Source organism: Trichomycterus rosablanca, chromosome 15, assembly GCF_030014385.1.
Source record: "Trichomycterus rosablanca isolate fTriRos1 chromosome 15, fTriRos1.hap1, whole genome shotgun sequence".
NCBI classification, from domain to species: domain Eukaryota; kingdom Metazoa; phylum Chordata; class Actinopteri; order Siluriformes; family Trichomycteridae; genus Trichomycterus; species Trichomycterus rosablanca.
The window spans coordinates 26357713-26375186 of record NC_086002.1 but is presented as its reverse complement, the minus strand read 5'-3'; the positions used below and the strand labels follow the sequence as shown (position 1 = coordinate 26375186).

The window sequence follows — 17474 nt, the reverse complement described above, 5'->3', positions numbered from 1 at the left end:
TATGTGAGCGTGGTCAGTGAGAATTCAGTCTGTCTCCTGTGGGTTAAAATGAATTGCTTTAGTTTTAGAAGTGAAAAAAATCTCGTAATGTCACGCCCCCCCCCCGGTCAGGCACTCGCGCCCCACAGGTTGAAAACCCCTGCGTTAACGCAGCAACGTGCACTAGGTACACGGTATCGGATGTTAGTATCGGAGCCTCGTTTGCGAGTACGAGTACGAGTTAATGAGCGCGGTATCGGGCCGATACCCGATACTAGTATCGGTACTCATCCATCTCTAATTTGAAGTAGTGTTCACTTTTAATCTTGGTGACGCCGTGTGTGTGCAGGTTTATCAGCAAAACAACCTGTTTATTACTCCTCTGTTTGAGTAGCGCAGTGGGCAGAGTGCATATTTTTCTGCCCTAGATTTGAGTCCAGCTTAGGGCGAAACTAAAGCACCTGGGGTGGGCATTGCTCCCCCTGGATTTTCTTACTGCCCGCCTAAGCAACACAGCCAGAACTGGGGCTGCATATCAGTGTGTCAGTGTCACTGGATCATTAAGCTCCACTTGGCTACAACTATTAAGATTCTGGAGTGTATATGTGGGAATTTGTGCATGTCCGGATGTGACAAAAATGCTTAAGCTAAGTTGAGGTTGACACTCCAGTTGACACTGGAGTTCCTTTCCATCAACTTTTCTTCATGTAAAACAGGAAACAGGCCTTCCCTAAACTGTTGCGCTCTGTTTAATAGCTTAATTTAGAAAGTGGTGCAGCAGCGACATCTAGAGTTTACATGCGGTACCGCTCAGAATTATAAAGAACACTCGCTCTGTTAGTTTTTCTCAGTCGCTTTGGTGCATTTCTCACATCACTGTTAACATTTGCACAACAGTAAGTGCATTTCTCAAAACAATTAGTACAAACTGCAAAACCTAGTGTGCAAAAGCGTGTCACTTGCTCAAAATGGAGAGTTCATTCCTCAAAAGCAAGTATTCATGTCAATGAAAGTGTCAGTGTCATCAAAAAAAAAGTCCTAACACCATTGTTTATGAACAAGTTAGTCAAATGGCTTTGTCATGTTTTCATTATGACAGTTCACTCTGTAAGTGTTTTTCAGTGCAAAAAAGTCAGATCATGGTGACACTACCTGAAAATGCTCAAGACAGTACTGTACACTATTAGCACAACCATGTAAAATCTACAGTTTAGTTACACATTACTGTATTTAGTGAGGTAAATGAGTACAAGACACTCAATATGTATGTTTCACATCTTTACTGCATATGCTCTTTGCAATTCTAATTTGTTCACAGCATTGTGCTAAAGCAAAGTACAAACTTATTTACAACAAACATAAGAAACACCCTTTGGGTAGAGCTGTGCACAACTGTAAACAATATTGCAGTACATATTGGAACTGAATTGGAACATACAACATACACAGTACTGTAAATCATTCTTGCACATCCAGACATTCCTGTCTGTCTGGCCACATATTTTCATAGACATCACAGCGAATATCATCCCTGGCAATGCAGCAAGGAAAGTATCTCCTTAAGTAGCAAATCCACCCTCTGCAGGACTCTGCTGTGATGTCATCACATGCTGCATCCATGGCCACTAGCAGGGCCATTTGGGTATGTGGATGCCGGTCATATACCTTCCACCTCCAGGCAGAGAAAAACTCCTCTATTGGATTAAGGAATGGGGAGTAGGGAGGGAGATATTCCACCAGCATCCTTTCATGTGCTGCAAACCACTGTCTGACCAAATCTAAGTGGTGAAAACTCACATTATCACCTATTACAACATACTTGTTCATGGTCTTCATTAAGACCCCTCTCATTCTCAGGGATTATGTCCCTGTAAAGAGTGTCTAAAAAAGTCAGCAAATGTTGTGGTAAGATTTGCTTGACTGATTTTGACAACTAGTTCAACATTTCAAACAATGAAATGAGGACTATTAGTTTCATAGGGAACGACTATTCAGCATTCATAAGTATAGTTCATTTTGACTGACATGACAAAACTGACATGACAAAACAGCAGAGAATTGTATGGAAGCAATTGATGCATGTCCAAAAGCATTTGCAATTTGTTGGAAGGAATGAGAAACTGCTACTATGATGTGCACAAATGACTAAATGTTGTGGAGGTTGAACTAACAGTTATGAGAATTTTAATTCTGATCAGAGAAATGCACCAAAGCAATTGAGGAAAACTGTATTATTATTATTTTTTTTTTATATTTAACAAATAATTTCCTTCCGTACAGCCAGGATGGATAAGTGTTTTACTCAGAATGAAAGTTTCAGCTGGCCTTTTTCTTCACGTATTGCTTTGATGATGAAGAAAAGAGAAAATGTTCGGCTCCTCCAGCAGGAGGTTGAAGTAAAGATGTGTGAGGAAAAGCTTCCAGCACCTGGTATTCCCAGGCGGTCTCCCATCCAAGTACTAACCAGGCCCGACCCTGCTTAGCTTCCGAGATCAGACGAGATCGGGCGTTCTCAGGGTGGTGTGGCCGTAAGCGAGATACGCTGCCAATAGCTTCACTTTTATAGTCGTCCCTCGTTCAGCCTTTCACTTCGCGAGGTTTTGATCATTTGTTGTCGTGTGTTATGCTTGGAGAAGATAAGAGCTGTTTCTAAGACAGCTTTAAATCCCCCGAGGAATCTACATGTACGTTTGTAACGGCCTGCGTTGCCAGATTTTGTTTCAAAGTGGCAGGATCAGTATGCCACTCATCATTTATCATTTGTGAGCTATCAGCACTAATTTGACCGGTTTCATTTTGTTGAACTTCTAAACATCGGCTGTTTTTCATGAGGATGTTTGGGAGGTTTTCAATGCATTTTGGGGGATCAATCTGGCAACCCTGGAAACAGCGTCGAAATGCCAATTAGGAGATTGGCAGCGGCGGCGTGTTTGAGGTGAGTGTTTGTAGTTCATTTTAATACTTTAAATGCTCATTAAGTAGATGTTTGAAATATTACTGACCCCGCGTTTAGTTTAATTCACTTTGCCTGTCGTGCATATATATAAGTCCCTGAGAGACAGTGAGGCTGCTAACATTAGTCATAGATTCAGACATCCCAAGTTGCAAAAACTCATTTCAGGGGGGTACCCCCGGACCTTGACCCCAAGCCCCCCCCCCAAAAAAACCAAAGGATATGGGGGTGATAACAGAAGTTTTAGGAGCTGCTAACTGAGCTACTAAGCTAACTATTCGTGTCACAAACACATTAAGGTGTACTACATAGTGCACTAGATAGTGTGAAAGATAATAGATGTATGTTTCCTACATAGTGCACTAGATTGTATATTAGAAAATAATTTATGTTTCTTAAATATTGCACTAGATAGTATCTTAGATATGAATTTATGTTCCCTACGTAGTGCACTAGATAGTGAATTAGACAATTGGTTTATGTTCCCTACAAAGTGCACTAGATTGTATATCAGATCACGGATTTATGTTCCCTACATAGTGCACTAGGTATTCCATTAGATAACGCATTCATGTTCACTACATAGTGCACTAGAAAGTATAACTAGATGATGATTTGTGTTCGCTACATAGTGCACTAGATAGTGTATTACATAATTAATTATTTTCCCTACATAGTGCACTAAATTGTATATCAGATAACGGATTTATGTTCCCTACATAGTGCACTAGACAATATATTAGACAATTGATTTATGTTCTCTCCACAGTGCGCTAGATTGTACGTCAGATAACGGATTTGGTACGCATGCGCGCGTGTCTCGCTCTTGGCCGCTATCAGTGCAAGAATGAATGTTAATCGCAGCTTCCTGCCTGCCTGCCTACCTACGTACTACCTAGGCTAAGCACTGACTTTCCATCGTTGGTGAGTATAATTGTACTTTAAATCCTCCGGGCCGTGGTTTCCAATAAGGTCGGGGAGCAGCGCACCCTCATCCGAGCCATGGCTGTTTGTTTTCAAGAGTACACAGAATATAAAGCGTTTTAATTTCACCGTGTATGTATAATGGAGGATTTGAGAACTGTAAGATATGCTTGGCCCCACAAAACGACTCCATATATGAAGGTATGAACATGCAACAGTTGCAGAATGTGAACAGCTTTTATTGTGCAAACGGCATCGAAGTGAAGAGACAACTTTGATGCCAGAAACCGTAAGCATTAAACAATTCCCCCAGTTCTCCCAGTAAAAGCATTTTACTGTTATGCTGAGCTAGTGCTCTGTTGTACAACATGACCACAGGTCTGTTGTGGGAAAGTGGCCAATTGTGTATAGCTCCGCTTCCAGCTTGCCTTGGTGTTGTTGGTTTTGGTGTAACGCCGAAACAACAATATTTTCTTCAATCCGGTATTTCTGGATGTCTATTGGCTGAAAACGAGACGAAAGAACCTCGGACGTCAGGCGGACATCCAGTGTAAGAGTTGGCGACATGACAAAGAAATCTTCTTTAGGCTGAAATGGCACCACACTGCATCCAGGAGCCTCCAGCTGTGCATCTGTCTGTACATGCAGACTGGAGCCACAGTGAAGGTCAGTACGAGTTTATCTATGTGCGCATGATTTGTCAGAGACAAAATCTTTTTTTTTTTTTTTAAAGGCATTCTTCATGTCATTTAATGTGTGTAATGTTCTCTAGGTATTGTTCACGTGTACATCTGACATTTCATACATGCTTATAGCTCTTCTAAACTCGACATGACATTTAAACTATTTCATATGTATAGCTTATATATAGTCAATTAGTTCTGTACTTGTAGTACGTTTATGTGTTTAGGTGTGTGTGTGTGTGTGTGTGTGTGTACACACTTGAAATGTGTATTATACGTGTTATTCTTTATGAATTGTATATGATTTTATTATCTTTAAATCTGACGGTGTTGTTGAAATTGGCATTTTTCTAAATTCTAAAGTTTGGACCTAAATTTGATACATTTTGCAAAAACATTTTTCAAGCTCATTTAGGTAACTGTCTTTAATATGTACGTTCCAACATGAAGCAAACGCTCGAGGGCAAACCAACATCAAATCTCTGTGGTGTAATGCTAAACACGTTTACTCTCTGAGTAAAAGCTCCAAGTTCGAGGCTTGGCGGGGGTCCCTGGTTTGCCTAAGAGTTTGTTGTTTTGCTTGAAAGGTCAGGCTACAGTTTGCCCCTATAATCAGGATTTGTGAGAACTAAATGCCCAACAATAAGCTTTACCCCCAAAACAATGAAGACTTCAGGGAAGCTGTCTATATGTATCCAAGATGGCGGTGTGTGCACAGCACGAGGCTCAGCGTCTCTCACCAGACTTTGCTCTTTAGTTGTTATTAATCTACTGTTGTTCAGTTTTTTGCCCTCCATACTTCCAGGTGAAACCGGGGTCTCACTTCCATCTCTCACTGAAACATCTTCAACAAACGCTGCATCCGCAAAGCTCCTCAGCACCGTGGAGGATCCGTCACATCCATCACGTGGACGCTTTACTTTCCTGCCGTCTGGGAGAAGGTACCGCAGCATCCACACAAACACGACTAGACTGTGCAGCAGCTTCATACCACAAGCCGTCAGAGTCCTGAACTCAGGTCTAAATTGATGATCTAAACACACACACACACACACGTTGCACTCTGACACACACACACACATACATGATGGACTCTGACACACACAGGATGCACTCTGACACACACACGCACACACACACACACACATACATGATTGACTCTGACACACACATACATACATACACACACTAACAAAGTTTGACTCATGCAAACACACTTACACATGCACATATACAGTACACTAACACTAAATGATATGCACACCTCAAACAAATACACACTCGCATCATTATAATCACACACAACAGAACCACACACATAAACATACACACACCCCCTTATACACTAACTTACATGCACATACACTACATAAGCACACTCACAAACACACATAAATCCACAAACACTTGCACATAGACATACATACACCAGCACGCTCAGATTCTGACACAATCATATATACAGGGGTTGGACAAAATAACTGAAACACCTGTCAAGAGCACAGTTTTGCTCAAAATATTGCAATGCACACAACATTATGGGTGACATACCAGAGTTCAAAAGAGGACAAATTGTTGGTGCACGTCTTGCTGGCGCATCTGTGACCAAGACAGCAAGTCTTTGTGATGTATCAAGAGCCACGGTATCCAGGGTAATGTCAGCATACCACCAAGAAGGACAAACCACATCCAACAGGATTAACTGTGGACGCAAGAGGAAGCTGTCTGAAAGGGATGTTCGGGTGCTAACCCGGATTGTATCCAAAAAACATAAAACCACGGCTGCCCAAATCACGGCAGAATTAAATGTGCACCTCAACTCTCCTGTTTCCACCAGAACTGTCCGTCGGGAGCTCCACAGGGTCAATATACACGGCCGGGCTGCTATAGCCAAACCTTTGGTCACTCGTGCCAATGCCAAACGTCGGTTTCAATGGTGCAAGGAGCGCAAATCTTGGGCTGTGGACAATGTGAAACATGTATTGTTCTCTGATGAGTCCACCTTTACTGTTTTCCCCACATCCGGGAGAGTTACGGTGTGGAGAAGCCCCAAAGAAGCGTACCACCCAGACTGTTGCATGCCCAGAGTGAAGCATGGGGGTGGATCAGTGATGGTTTGGGCTGCCATATCATGGCATTCCCTTGGCCCAATACTTGTGCTAGATTGGCGCGTCACTGCCAAGGACTACCGAACCATTCTGGAGGACCATGTGCATCCAATGGCGGTGCCGTGTATCAATCAGGATGACAATGCACCAATACACACAGCAAGACTGGTGAAAGATTGGTTTGATGAACATGAAAGTGAAGTTGAACATCTCCCATGGCCTGCACAGTCACCAGATCTAAATATTATTGAGCCACTTTGGGGTGTTTTGGAGAAGCGAGTCAGGAAACGTTTTCCTCCACCAGCATCACGTAGTGACCTGGCCACTATCCTGCAAGAAGAATGGCTTAAAATCCCTCTGACCACTGTGCAGGACTTGTATATGTCATTTCCAAGACGAATTGACGCTGTATTGGCCGCAAAAGGAGGCCCTACACCATACTGATAAATTATTGTGGTCTAAAACCAGGTGTTTCAGTTATTTTGTCCAACCCCTGTATATATACACACACACACACACTTGCATACACTCACTCACACCCACATGCACACAGAATACACACTCTTGTACACATGCACAGATACTCGCTCACACACGCACTTGCACATGCACAACCCACGACCACACACACGATCAACACTTGTTCGCTGGACAACTTAAATACATATAACTACTGTATTGTACTACTGTGACTGTATTACTTGCATCTTTGCACAATATTGCAATTTGCACAACTTTGTGCATTTTTGCATCTTACTCCTGTTATAGCTCTGCTGCTACAACAAACCCTATACTGCTAACTGCATATAAGAGCTGTCATCTTCCTGACCTACCACTTACTTACTTAGTACCATGTAGTGACCAATACTTGTGTCTAGTCTCGTCTCCCTTAATTACTTTTTAGTACAACCTCTGGCAAACAAAATGGATGAGCTGCGACTGTGCACCACAACACGTGGGTGGATGGCGGAGTGTAACATCATGATTCAGACGTGGTTGAACTGTAACAGCGCGGTGGAGCTGGATGTTCGAAGCATGTTCAGAGCGGACAGAGTGGCAGTAAACTCCGGTAGGAATCGAGGAGGAGATCTGTGCATTCATGTAAATAAATCAAGGTTTACAGACTCAACTGTATCTAAAAGTCATTGATCTGCCAATCTAGAGGATCTGATGATTAGGTCTGATCACCTTTCTTTGTTCCAGGTGTGTGTGTGTGCCGCTCAGCAAACATGTGAAAACAAAGAGAGTTAAAGTGTGGCCAGATGGAGCCATCTCCTCTCTGCCGCCTACATAACACTGATTGGAGCATTTGAAAAAGTTAAAAAGTGTTTCTTCAGCAGCTGTTTCTAATCATTTATTATTTATTCTTTGACTAAAAATAATTGGTGTAAATGTATTTGATACACATGTTGTGCAAGGTTACAGTAATTATCACTAACAGCACAAATAAAAGAAATAATAAACACTGTAAAATCAAAGAGGGACATTTTTTAATAAATTAGGTGTGTGTGGGGGGGGGGGGGGGGTAAATCATTTGAGTAAAATATTGAAAAATAAACAAATGGTGAAATTTAAATGTACACCATCACCTGCAGCGCTGCAGCACTGAGACCTTCTGCCTTTGTGACATCATTGTGATGACGCTGAGTGTTCTATGAGAGCTCAGTTTAGTTGAACCTTCAGTGTTTGTACATCATTTCTCACGATGGCTGCTGAACAGGAGAGACGTGCTACCGACCGTCCTTCTCTAATGCGACGCTTTTTGACCAGTCTACGTCTGTGCTGGCCGTTCGGTCGAGTTCGTCCTCAGACGTCTTTTCAGGACGTCTGTGGTGGCGAGATCGAACCGGAGGGCAGCGTGGACGCAGAGAACCAGATAGTTATGGAGGGATACTTGTTGAAGAGGGCCAGTAATGTATTTAAAACATGGAACAGGTGTGTAGAGAGCTAGAACACACGATGAGCAATCATTTAGGTAGAAATGAATGGCTAATTAAACACCTCTAACCATCATAGCAATCGTTTTCTAAACATTGTACATGTTACTGACTCAGACTGATCAACGGCATGTTAAATCAGAATACACGACGATTCAACTCTGAATGATTTAATGTGAAGCTCATTTATATCATTGTATTAGTTACAGGTGAAACCCTGCAGAACCATTTCAGTACTATGCACTTGTTTTCTTTCTGTGATTTTTTTTTGTTTCTGTTTCTTTCCTTCAGGCGCTGGTTCCTGATTCAGGACAACCACCTTATGTACAAGAAGAAATCCAGGGTTAGTCACGTGTCCTTTGTCTAAAGTAAAATCAGTAGCAATGGTGGCCTTCATCAAAATCAACATGAAAAGGAGAAACTGCTCCTGAACAGTCAGTTTTAAGCACTCGTTTACTAAAGTTTGAGTTGTTTTGCTTGTGCTTTGATTTAAAACTGGAATATAAGAGGTAACGAAATGTTTGAGAAACCTTTTGTGAACCAGCAGAATAGCATGGTGGACATAGCCGATTTACGCCAGTGCACGGCCAAACACTACAGGAGCATCGGACGCCGTTGCTGCTTCCAGGTGGTTTCACCTACAAAGTAAGTCCAGTGTACCATCAGGCATTCATTTTCTTTCTTTTATTACGACACGCTGAAGGGCGTGGCTGTGCAACAGTTCTGCCAAAGAAAGATGAATTGAAAAAGGAACATTTTACTCTCTTTATAATAGAAATGACATGAAAACCAGAGCACTCTGTTGTGCTGTAGATTCGTGCCATGTTCAGGGTGTGTGTATGTGTGTGTGTGTGTGTGTAGGATCTGGGTATTGCAGGCTGATTCAGAGGAGAATAGAGAGGCTTGGATCAGAACCATTCAGAACATGGTTGCTAACACCGATGGTGACAGAACAGACGACTCCATCACTTCCCAATCAGATGAGGTGGTGGATTTGAGCCCAGAACAGGAAGGATCCAGTAGCTCCTCTAAATCACGTGGATCACAACACACACAAAGAGACTCGCTACGTCCACGATCCGCTTCTGGAACTTCAGGTGGGTTTGAAAGATTCACTCTGTGACTGTTTGAAAGTCGATATAAAACTGATTCTAACACAAAACACGTCTTTTAAGTCGAGAGCGTTGAAGCTACAGTGGAGGGACCTCACACATTGAAGAGAGCCCGGAGGAACTGAGCACCAGCACTTCCTCCAGCGACTGCATAGCTCTATACACTTGTTGTACATCCGATGTGTTAGAGATCATTGACTAACAGCGATTAAATGACATTTGTGTGAACAACAGCTGGTGATGAGAGCACGACTACAGGAAAGCACTCGGTCCAGAGAGGCAGAGCTCCATCCAAAGGTCTGTCCAGCCTCACAACTTTCATAGAACAAATATTTTCTAGAGCTTAAATCATACTGCTCATGAGTTTTACTGAGAACACTGGAGTTTCTATCAGATTAACAACACGCCCTGCTTTACAGAGTGCTTCAATAGCCGGTACAGAGTGGGAAAGCTTCTGGGGAAAGGAGGCTGCGGTTCTGTGTTTGCAGGACTTTGTGAGGCCGATGGAAAACAGGTGAGATATTTACTCAGCTCTGCTCAGAGTGACACGAGAATTGTCGATCATTACAATGACTACACGTCATCAAACTTGCAGTTAAAAAGCGAACGGCCCTTTTGGTTATTGTTGGCCGAGCTGTAAAGTACGTTCCCGTAATATTCGTTCCTGATTTGAATCGTTTTGTTTTGCATGTTTTAATAGGTTGCTATTAAGGTTGTGCTGAAGAGTGGCTGTGACAGATTCATCACCATTGTAAGTAACATTTGTTTCACTTGTGAAATATTGCAAAGATGCATCAACCATATAAAAAAACCTTATCTTATAAACGACATGATGCATTAAAATGCAAAATAGCATCTAATGTAACCATCACTCTGTCTATTCCAACCCCATGCTAACCATGGGTCTGCTCAAATATTAGCTTGGCGAGAAGAACGCTCTCCCTGTAGAGGTGGCGTTGATGCTGATGGTGTCCGAGTCACCTCACTGTAAATACGTCCTGGAGCTCCTGGAATGGTTCGACATGCCCGAGTGCTACATCTTGATCCTGGAGCGACCCGCCCGCTGCATGGACCTCTACGAATACCGAAGGAACGGCTCACTTCCCGAATGTCTGGCTCAGATGATCATGTGGCAGGTGGTTCTCGCCGCCTGTCACTGCCGTAATCGCGGGGTTCTCCATCGGGATATCAAGGAGCAGAACCTTCTGGTCAGTTTCCACACCTTAGAGATCAAGCTCATAGACTTTGGCTGTGGGGACTTGCTGAAGTCGACCCCCTACAGACGTTTTGCAGGTAATTGTACCTCGGCGTTCAGTAGCTATGACACACAGATGACAGCGATCGCATAGGAAAGCCGTGTGTGTGAGACCCGTTTCTCTCACGTTTATTCAGGCACCATGCTATACGCCCCACCTGAATGGATCGAGGAAGGTAAGTATCCCGGTTGCGCTGCAACGGTGTGGAGCCTGGGCGTCCTTTTGTTTGTTCTAGTGTGTGGAGAGCTGCCATTCTGGAACGAGAGGGAGATCGCTGCTGGACACCTGATCTTCAAAGCTGGTGTGTCTAAGGGTAAGAGAATGCAGAAACATAATAAACATGTCTCTATTTGTTTTGTTTTAAGTGATGTTAAAAAGTTTCTATTACAATGTTGTAATGACTCGATCACTGCACACACATCCTGCCGTCATCTGATCAGACGCTGCCTGGCGAAGGATCCAAATAAGCGACCCAGTCTGGAGAGGATCCTGGAGCACCACTGGTTTCCAGAGATCCTTAGGAACTAAGTCCAGGTCAGTCAGAACACATAAGGATAGACCTACTTGGATATAGCTAAGAGTCTGTGTTAGCATATAGGCCAGATCACATGTTGCAATGAATCATCGTTACATTTTGCTAATAACATTAAAGACACCAGTTTAGTAATTGGTGTGTAAAGAACTTTTAACCAAATAAAATCATACAATTTTATAGCTATAACAACAATTCCTCATGTCAAACTGTTTTTTTTTTTTCTTTTTCTTTACTCTACAGGCACCTGCACGGGTTTATAGCAGACAAATCATGGGTGAGCATATCGGAGACTAAGCAATGACTAAATGTGTATGAACAAAACTGTCCACTGTTTGCTTTTATGCTATGTCAAAGTTATTTGAAAGCATGATCATCCGAAAAACACAACAGGAGTGATTTGGAGATCAGCAACATTTTGTGGATCAGCTTGACGAGTCAGTCGACTGAATAAAACTGAAGTTTTTCAAGCTGCTTTTCATCCGTTTCCCCCCTCAGATAATTATTAGCTTAACATCCCCTTAACACGTGATGGAAATCAATCTCACATTATGTTTTCACCACCACAGCACCGTGTCACCAAACAGACTCTGACCAAATAGTGGAGTCAAGTGCAAGTTTAATGTATTCAAAGAATAGTCAAAAACAGTGTCATCAAACAGAAACCGGGTAATCAATCAAAAGTACAAAACAAACAAATCCAAAACAGAAGACAACATGATAAACCGTAGAACACAAAGCAAAGGTCAAAACCGGAGAAGCATAAGAATTCACAAAACGCTCAGAAATGCACTGCATAGCAAATACAAGACTTCGCAATGATGAAGACAATGCACATGGCTTATATGGAATCAAAGATGGCCGCCGATAGATCATGTGAGCACCAGACAACTAGTATTCAGGTGAGGGTGCCCTCTGTTGGTGAGGAGGGGAACCAGCAGCCTTAGATGTAACATAAGCCCCTCCCTGACGGGTGGCTCCCGACGACCGAAATTCTCTGCGTCTTGGTCGTCCTCGGGGTCTGGGCACGGGCCTATCCGGATGGTCCCTATGGAAATCAGCAATAAGAGAAGGATCTAAGATGTCCTCCACTGGTACCCAGGACCTCTCTTCTGGACCGTACCCCTCCCAGTCCACCAGGTAGAACAAATGTCTACCTCTGCGCCTGGAGTCCAACAACTCGTGTACACTGTATGCGGGGGAGCCGTCCACGTCTAAGGGAGGGGGTGTGGCTGCTGGCTCCTGTTCAACCTGGGAAGATGGAGAAGCAGGTTTGAGCAGAGACACATGAAAGGTAGGAGAGATCCTGTATGAATGTGGTAGGTCTAGACGGTAAGAAACAGGTGTTATTTGTCTTAATATCTTGAACGGGCCTATGAATTTGGGACTTAACTTCTTACAGGGTAACTTTAACTTTAAATCTCGGGTAGATAACCATACCAACTGTCCAGGTTTGAATGATGGATTTTGTCTGCGATGACGATTGGCCTGGGTAGTATATCTACGTACAGCTCTTTTTAGACGTACATGAGCTTCCTCCCAGGTTTGATGACTGCTTTGCATCCAGTTATCGACAGAAGGCACTGATGATGGTTCACCCGACCAGGAAAACAATGGAGGTTGGAAACCTAGAATACACTGGAAGGGGGTTAGACCCATGGCTGAGCTGACAAGAGAGTTCTGAGCATATTCGGCCCACGGTAGAAAACATGCCCATTCACTTTGAGATAGACTACAATAAGATCTAAGAAACCTTCCTATTTCTTGGTTGAGCCTCTCAACCTGCCCGTTGGACTGAGGGTGATAACCTGATGTGAGACTGACATTGACGTTTAGCATAGAGAAAAAATCTTTCCAAACATGGGAAGTAAACTGTGGACCCCGATCAGAAACTATGTCTTCAGGCAGACCATAATACTGAAAAACATGATGAAATAACGCTTCAGCGGTTTCCATCGATGTTGGTAATTTCATCATTGGGATCAGTTTACAGCCCTTGGAAAATCTGTCAATGATTACTAAAATAACAGTATTGCCCAGAGACTTAGGCAGGTCAGTGATGAAGTCGACACAAATATGAGACCAGGGCCTTTCAGGTGTAGGCAAAGGTTCTAACAGTCCAGCAGGAAGTTGTCTAGGGGTTTTACTTTGGGCACAAATGTTGCATGATTTCACAAACTCTGTGACTTCTTTATTCATTTGAGGCCACCAGAACTTATTACTGATCAACTGGCAAGTGCGTTTAATTCCAGGATGACCCGTGCTAAGGGAGATACACCTGCTCAATCACCTGTTTCCTCAAAGAACCGGGTACAAATTCTTTACCTTCTGGGCAGTCAGAGGGAATCAGTTCATCTTCCCTCACTCTCTCAATTTCATCCATGATCTCCCACCTGATGGGTGCCAAAATGTGACTTGGATCCAGTATGTTCTCCTCTTTAGAATATCGGGGTTCCACCTCCCAAATCCTGGACAAAGCATCGGCCTTTAGATTCCTGTTACCTGGACGATATGAAACAGAGGAATTAAAACGAGTAAAAAACAGCGCCCATCTGGCCTGACGAGAGTTGAGGCGTTTGGCAGTTCTTATATATTCCAGATTCTTGTGATCAGTCAGAACTAAAAATGGATGCAAAGCTCTTTCCAGCCAATGCCTCCATTCTTCCAAGGCCAATTTTATGGCCAACAGTTCACGATTTCCCACGTCATAATTCCTCTCAGCTGCATTTAGTTTCTTAGAAAAGTATGCACAAGGAAATAACTTGGGGTTTGAACCAGTTCTTTGAGATAGTACAGCACTGACTCCTGACTCCGAAGCGTCCACCTCAACCACGAATGGGTATGCCGGATCTGGATGTTTCAGAATAGGTGCTGAAGTGAAGCGATTCTTTAGTGATTCAAACGCCCCCACTGCAGCTTCAGTCCACAGTAATTTTTTACTATTCCCACGTAGCAGGGAAGTGAGTGGGGATGCTATTTGACTGAACCCTCGAATAAAACGTCGATAGAAGTTGGCGAACCCCAGAAATCTTTGCAATTCCTTGACTGAGGTTTGGGCCACTGAACTACTGCCGCTACCTTGGTTTGATCCATGTGAACCCCCTGTGAATCAATTACATAACCTAGAAAAGAGACCTTAGACTGGTGGAATTCACACTTTTCACCTTTCACATACAAGTTGTTTCCCAACAATCTCTGGAGTACTAGACAAACATGATGTTTATGTTCTTCAAGAGACTGTGAGTAAATCAAAATGTCATCGATGTATACAATTACAAATTGATCCAGGAAATCTCTAAATATTTCATTTACAAATGCTTGAAAAACTGAGGGGGCGTTAGCCAGGCCATATGGCATCACGAAATACTCATAGTGCCCCCTAGTGGTCACAAAGGCAGTTTTCCATTCGTCCCCTTCCCTGATACGGATTAAGTTATAAGCGCTTCTTAAGTCCAACTTAGTAAAAATGGTTGCTTTTCTCAACTGTTCTAAGGCAGATGGGACTAAAGGGAGCGGATAAGGGTACTTGACAGTTATTGCGTTTAAACCCCTGTAATCAATGCACAGACGAAGGCCACCGCCTTTCTTCTCAACAAAGAAAAATCCAGCCGCTGCAGGAGATGTACAGGGACGAATATAACCTGCCTTCAACGTTTCCTCAATGTATTCATCCATGGCTTTGTTTTCAGGAATGGATAATGGGTAAATTCTGCTTCTAGGCGGGGAGGTACCAGGCAGCAAATCTATGGCACAGTCCCATGGTCTATGCGGTGGTAATAATGCCACTTTACTCTTGGAAAAGACCTCCTTCAGGTCGTCATAATCACTAGGAATATTAATGTCATTAGAATTTTCAGGGCTTTCAATTGAAGTTGTGTAAAGGTTCACCTGCATAGTCACGAAAACATTCAGGGCTCCACTGAGCCAGCTCCCTTTTACTCCAACTGATGTGGGGTTGATGCTTGCATAACTATGGGTAGCCCAGAATGACAGGGTTCCTAGGACAGTCAATGACAAAAAAAGTTATTGTTTCAACATGAAATAATCCAATACGCATGGTGAGTTCGACAGTGGTTTCGGTGACGCTTCCCTCCCCCAAGGGACGATCATCCACCGCCCGCACTCTTAAGGGTGTAGTCATCAGCTCGATGTGGTGTTTAGTCACGGTTCCTCGATCCGTGAAGTTGCCCACTGCTCCAGAATCTATGAGTGCTAAAACAGAGAATTCCTCTGACAACACAGAAATAACCACATCTATACAGAAGCTGGGTTTGTGTAGGGGATGAATTACAGGACTCACCTCCAACGTGCTGCTAGAGCCAGGATGTTTGGGACAAGTAGCTCGCAAATGACCCGCCAGCCCGCAGTAAAGACAAAGTCTTTCTCAAATCCGGCGCTGACGTTCCTCTTGGCTCAGTCCTGTTCTCCCGATCTCCATCGGCTCATTCTCTAGACCTTGACTTAGTGGTGATAAACCTCTAATAGTATCCAGACCGTGTTGACGTTTCTCACCAAGCACATGGTCTAGGGAAATAACGGTTTGAATGAACTGATTAAGGGAAGCCGATATGCTTCGGTAGGCCATCTCAGCCTGTAGGTCCTTTCTTAGACCTCGACAAAACACTGTGAGGAGAGCAGGTTCACTCCAACCGCTACCAGCGGCTATTGTGTGAAATTCTAATGCATAATCAGCAGCAGAACGATTACCTTGTTGAATTTCACACAAGAGATTCCCCACATCTCTCCCTGCACAAGGATGATCGAAAACTGCATTAAACAGGGCATAGAATTGTCTTTCATTTTGTAATGCAGGGTCATTCTGTGACCACAAAGCAGTGGCCCATAGTTTAGCTCTACCAGTTAATAATGACATCACAAATGTATCTTGTCAGTGTCTGAACAGAACTGGTCCGGATTGTGATCAATATACAGGCTGCATTGCATTAAAAAAGCTTTACAAAGGTCCGGAGAACCATCATACCTTTCGGGAATGGCTATGGTCACAGGTGGTCGGCTACTAGTTGTAGCAACTACAGCTTGGGGAGCTGGAGGAGAGGGTCCTGGGTCATTGTTATTAAATTGCCTCATGAAGACCTGCATGGTCTTCAATAATTCCTCCATTTTCTGCTCCTGTTTAGCCACCCTGTCCTCTAATCCTGCTGACTCCATGTTGAGGCGAAGTCTTCTGTCACCAAACAGACTCTGACCAGATAGTGGAGTCAAGTGCAAGTTTAATGTATCCAAAGAGTAGTCAAAAGCAAGCAGGGTCGAAACCAGGTAATCAATCAAAAGTACAAAACAATCAAATCCAAAACAGAAGACAACACGATAAACCGTAGAACACAAAGCAAAGGTCAAAACTGGAGAAGCATAAGAATTCACAAAACGCTCAGAAATGCACTGCATAGCAAATACAAGACTTCGCAATGATGAAGACAATGCACATGGCTTATATAGAATCAAAGATGGCCGTCGATAGATCATGTGAGCACCAGACAACTAGTATTCAGGTGAGGGTGCCCTCTGTTGGTGAGGAGGGGAACCAGCAGCCTTAGATGTAACACACAGGTCTGCTACAAGAACACATCCAGAGGTTTCTAGCTGAGGTTCAGATCACCTCCATTCCTCAGCACCATGTACATACCACGCCAGATCAGAAAGGTGAGTGCTGGAGAAAGTGGCTTAGGCAGTTAGGAGTTTAACATCACTAGGATTCACACCTTGGCGCTGGAGGGATCGGCAGCCTGGGGCAGCAGCTCCTACATACTTTGCTTTTTTGCTCTTTCTTTCTGTTCTATATTTTGTTCTTTTTTGTACACTTTTAATTTTAATTTTAGTGATTAGTATTTATTTTCTTAAAAAGAAAAACATGACAACTTACACCCGCGACGAGCTTCTACAGTACCGGAAGGGAGCCGGTGTCCCCTCTGCTCACATACCTGAGCAGATATGGAGACAACCCCGTCGTGGAAAAAGAGCTGGAGTGAAGG

At 43.3% G+C, this 17474-nt stretch overlaps 2 protein-coding genes and 1 non-coding gene across 3 annotated transcripts; 2 read left to right on the top strand and 1 right to left on the bottom strand.

The window, feature by feature from the left end:
• Positions 1-2394: 2394 nt before the first annotated feature.
• On the bottom strand, positions 2395-2513 carry LOC134329725 (5S ribosomal RNA). Its single transcript, XR_010014946.1, has one exon. It is a non-coding gene; the product is annotated as a 5S ribosomal RNA (ribosomal RNA).
• Positions 2514-8352: 5839 nt separating this feature from the next.
• On the top strand, positions 8353-9707 carry LOC134328440 (arf-GAP with coiled-coil, ANK repeat and PH domain-containing protein 2-like). Its single transcript, XM_063009536.1, has 4 exons — positions 8353-8582; positions 8876-8927; positions 9132-9229; positions 9446-9707. The coding sequence occupies exons 1-4, from the start codon at positions 8353-8355 to the stop codon at positions 9705-9707; spliced, it is 642 nt and encodes a 213-aa protein (XP_062865606.1).
• Positions 9708-10688: 981 nt separating this feature from the next.
• On the top strand, positions 10689-11747 carry LOC134328439 (serine/threonine-protein kinase pim-1-like; the record flags this gene model as incomplete). The annotated part of the gene is made up of 3 exons (XM_063009534.1): positions 10689-10989; positions 11089-11265; positions 11728-11747. Coding segments are annotated over 3 exons (498 nt in total), but the record flags the coding sequence as incomplete, so codon positions are not given.
• Positions 11748-17474: the final 5727 nt, after the last annotated feature.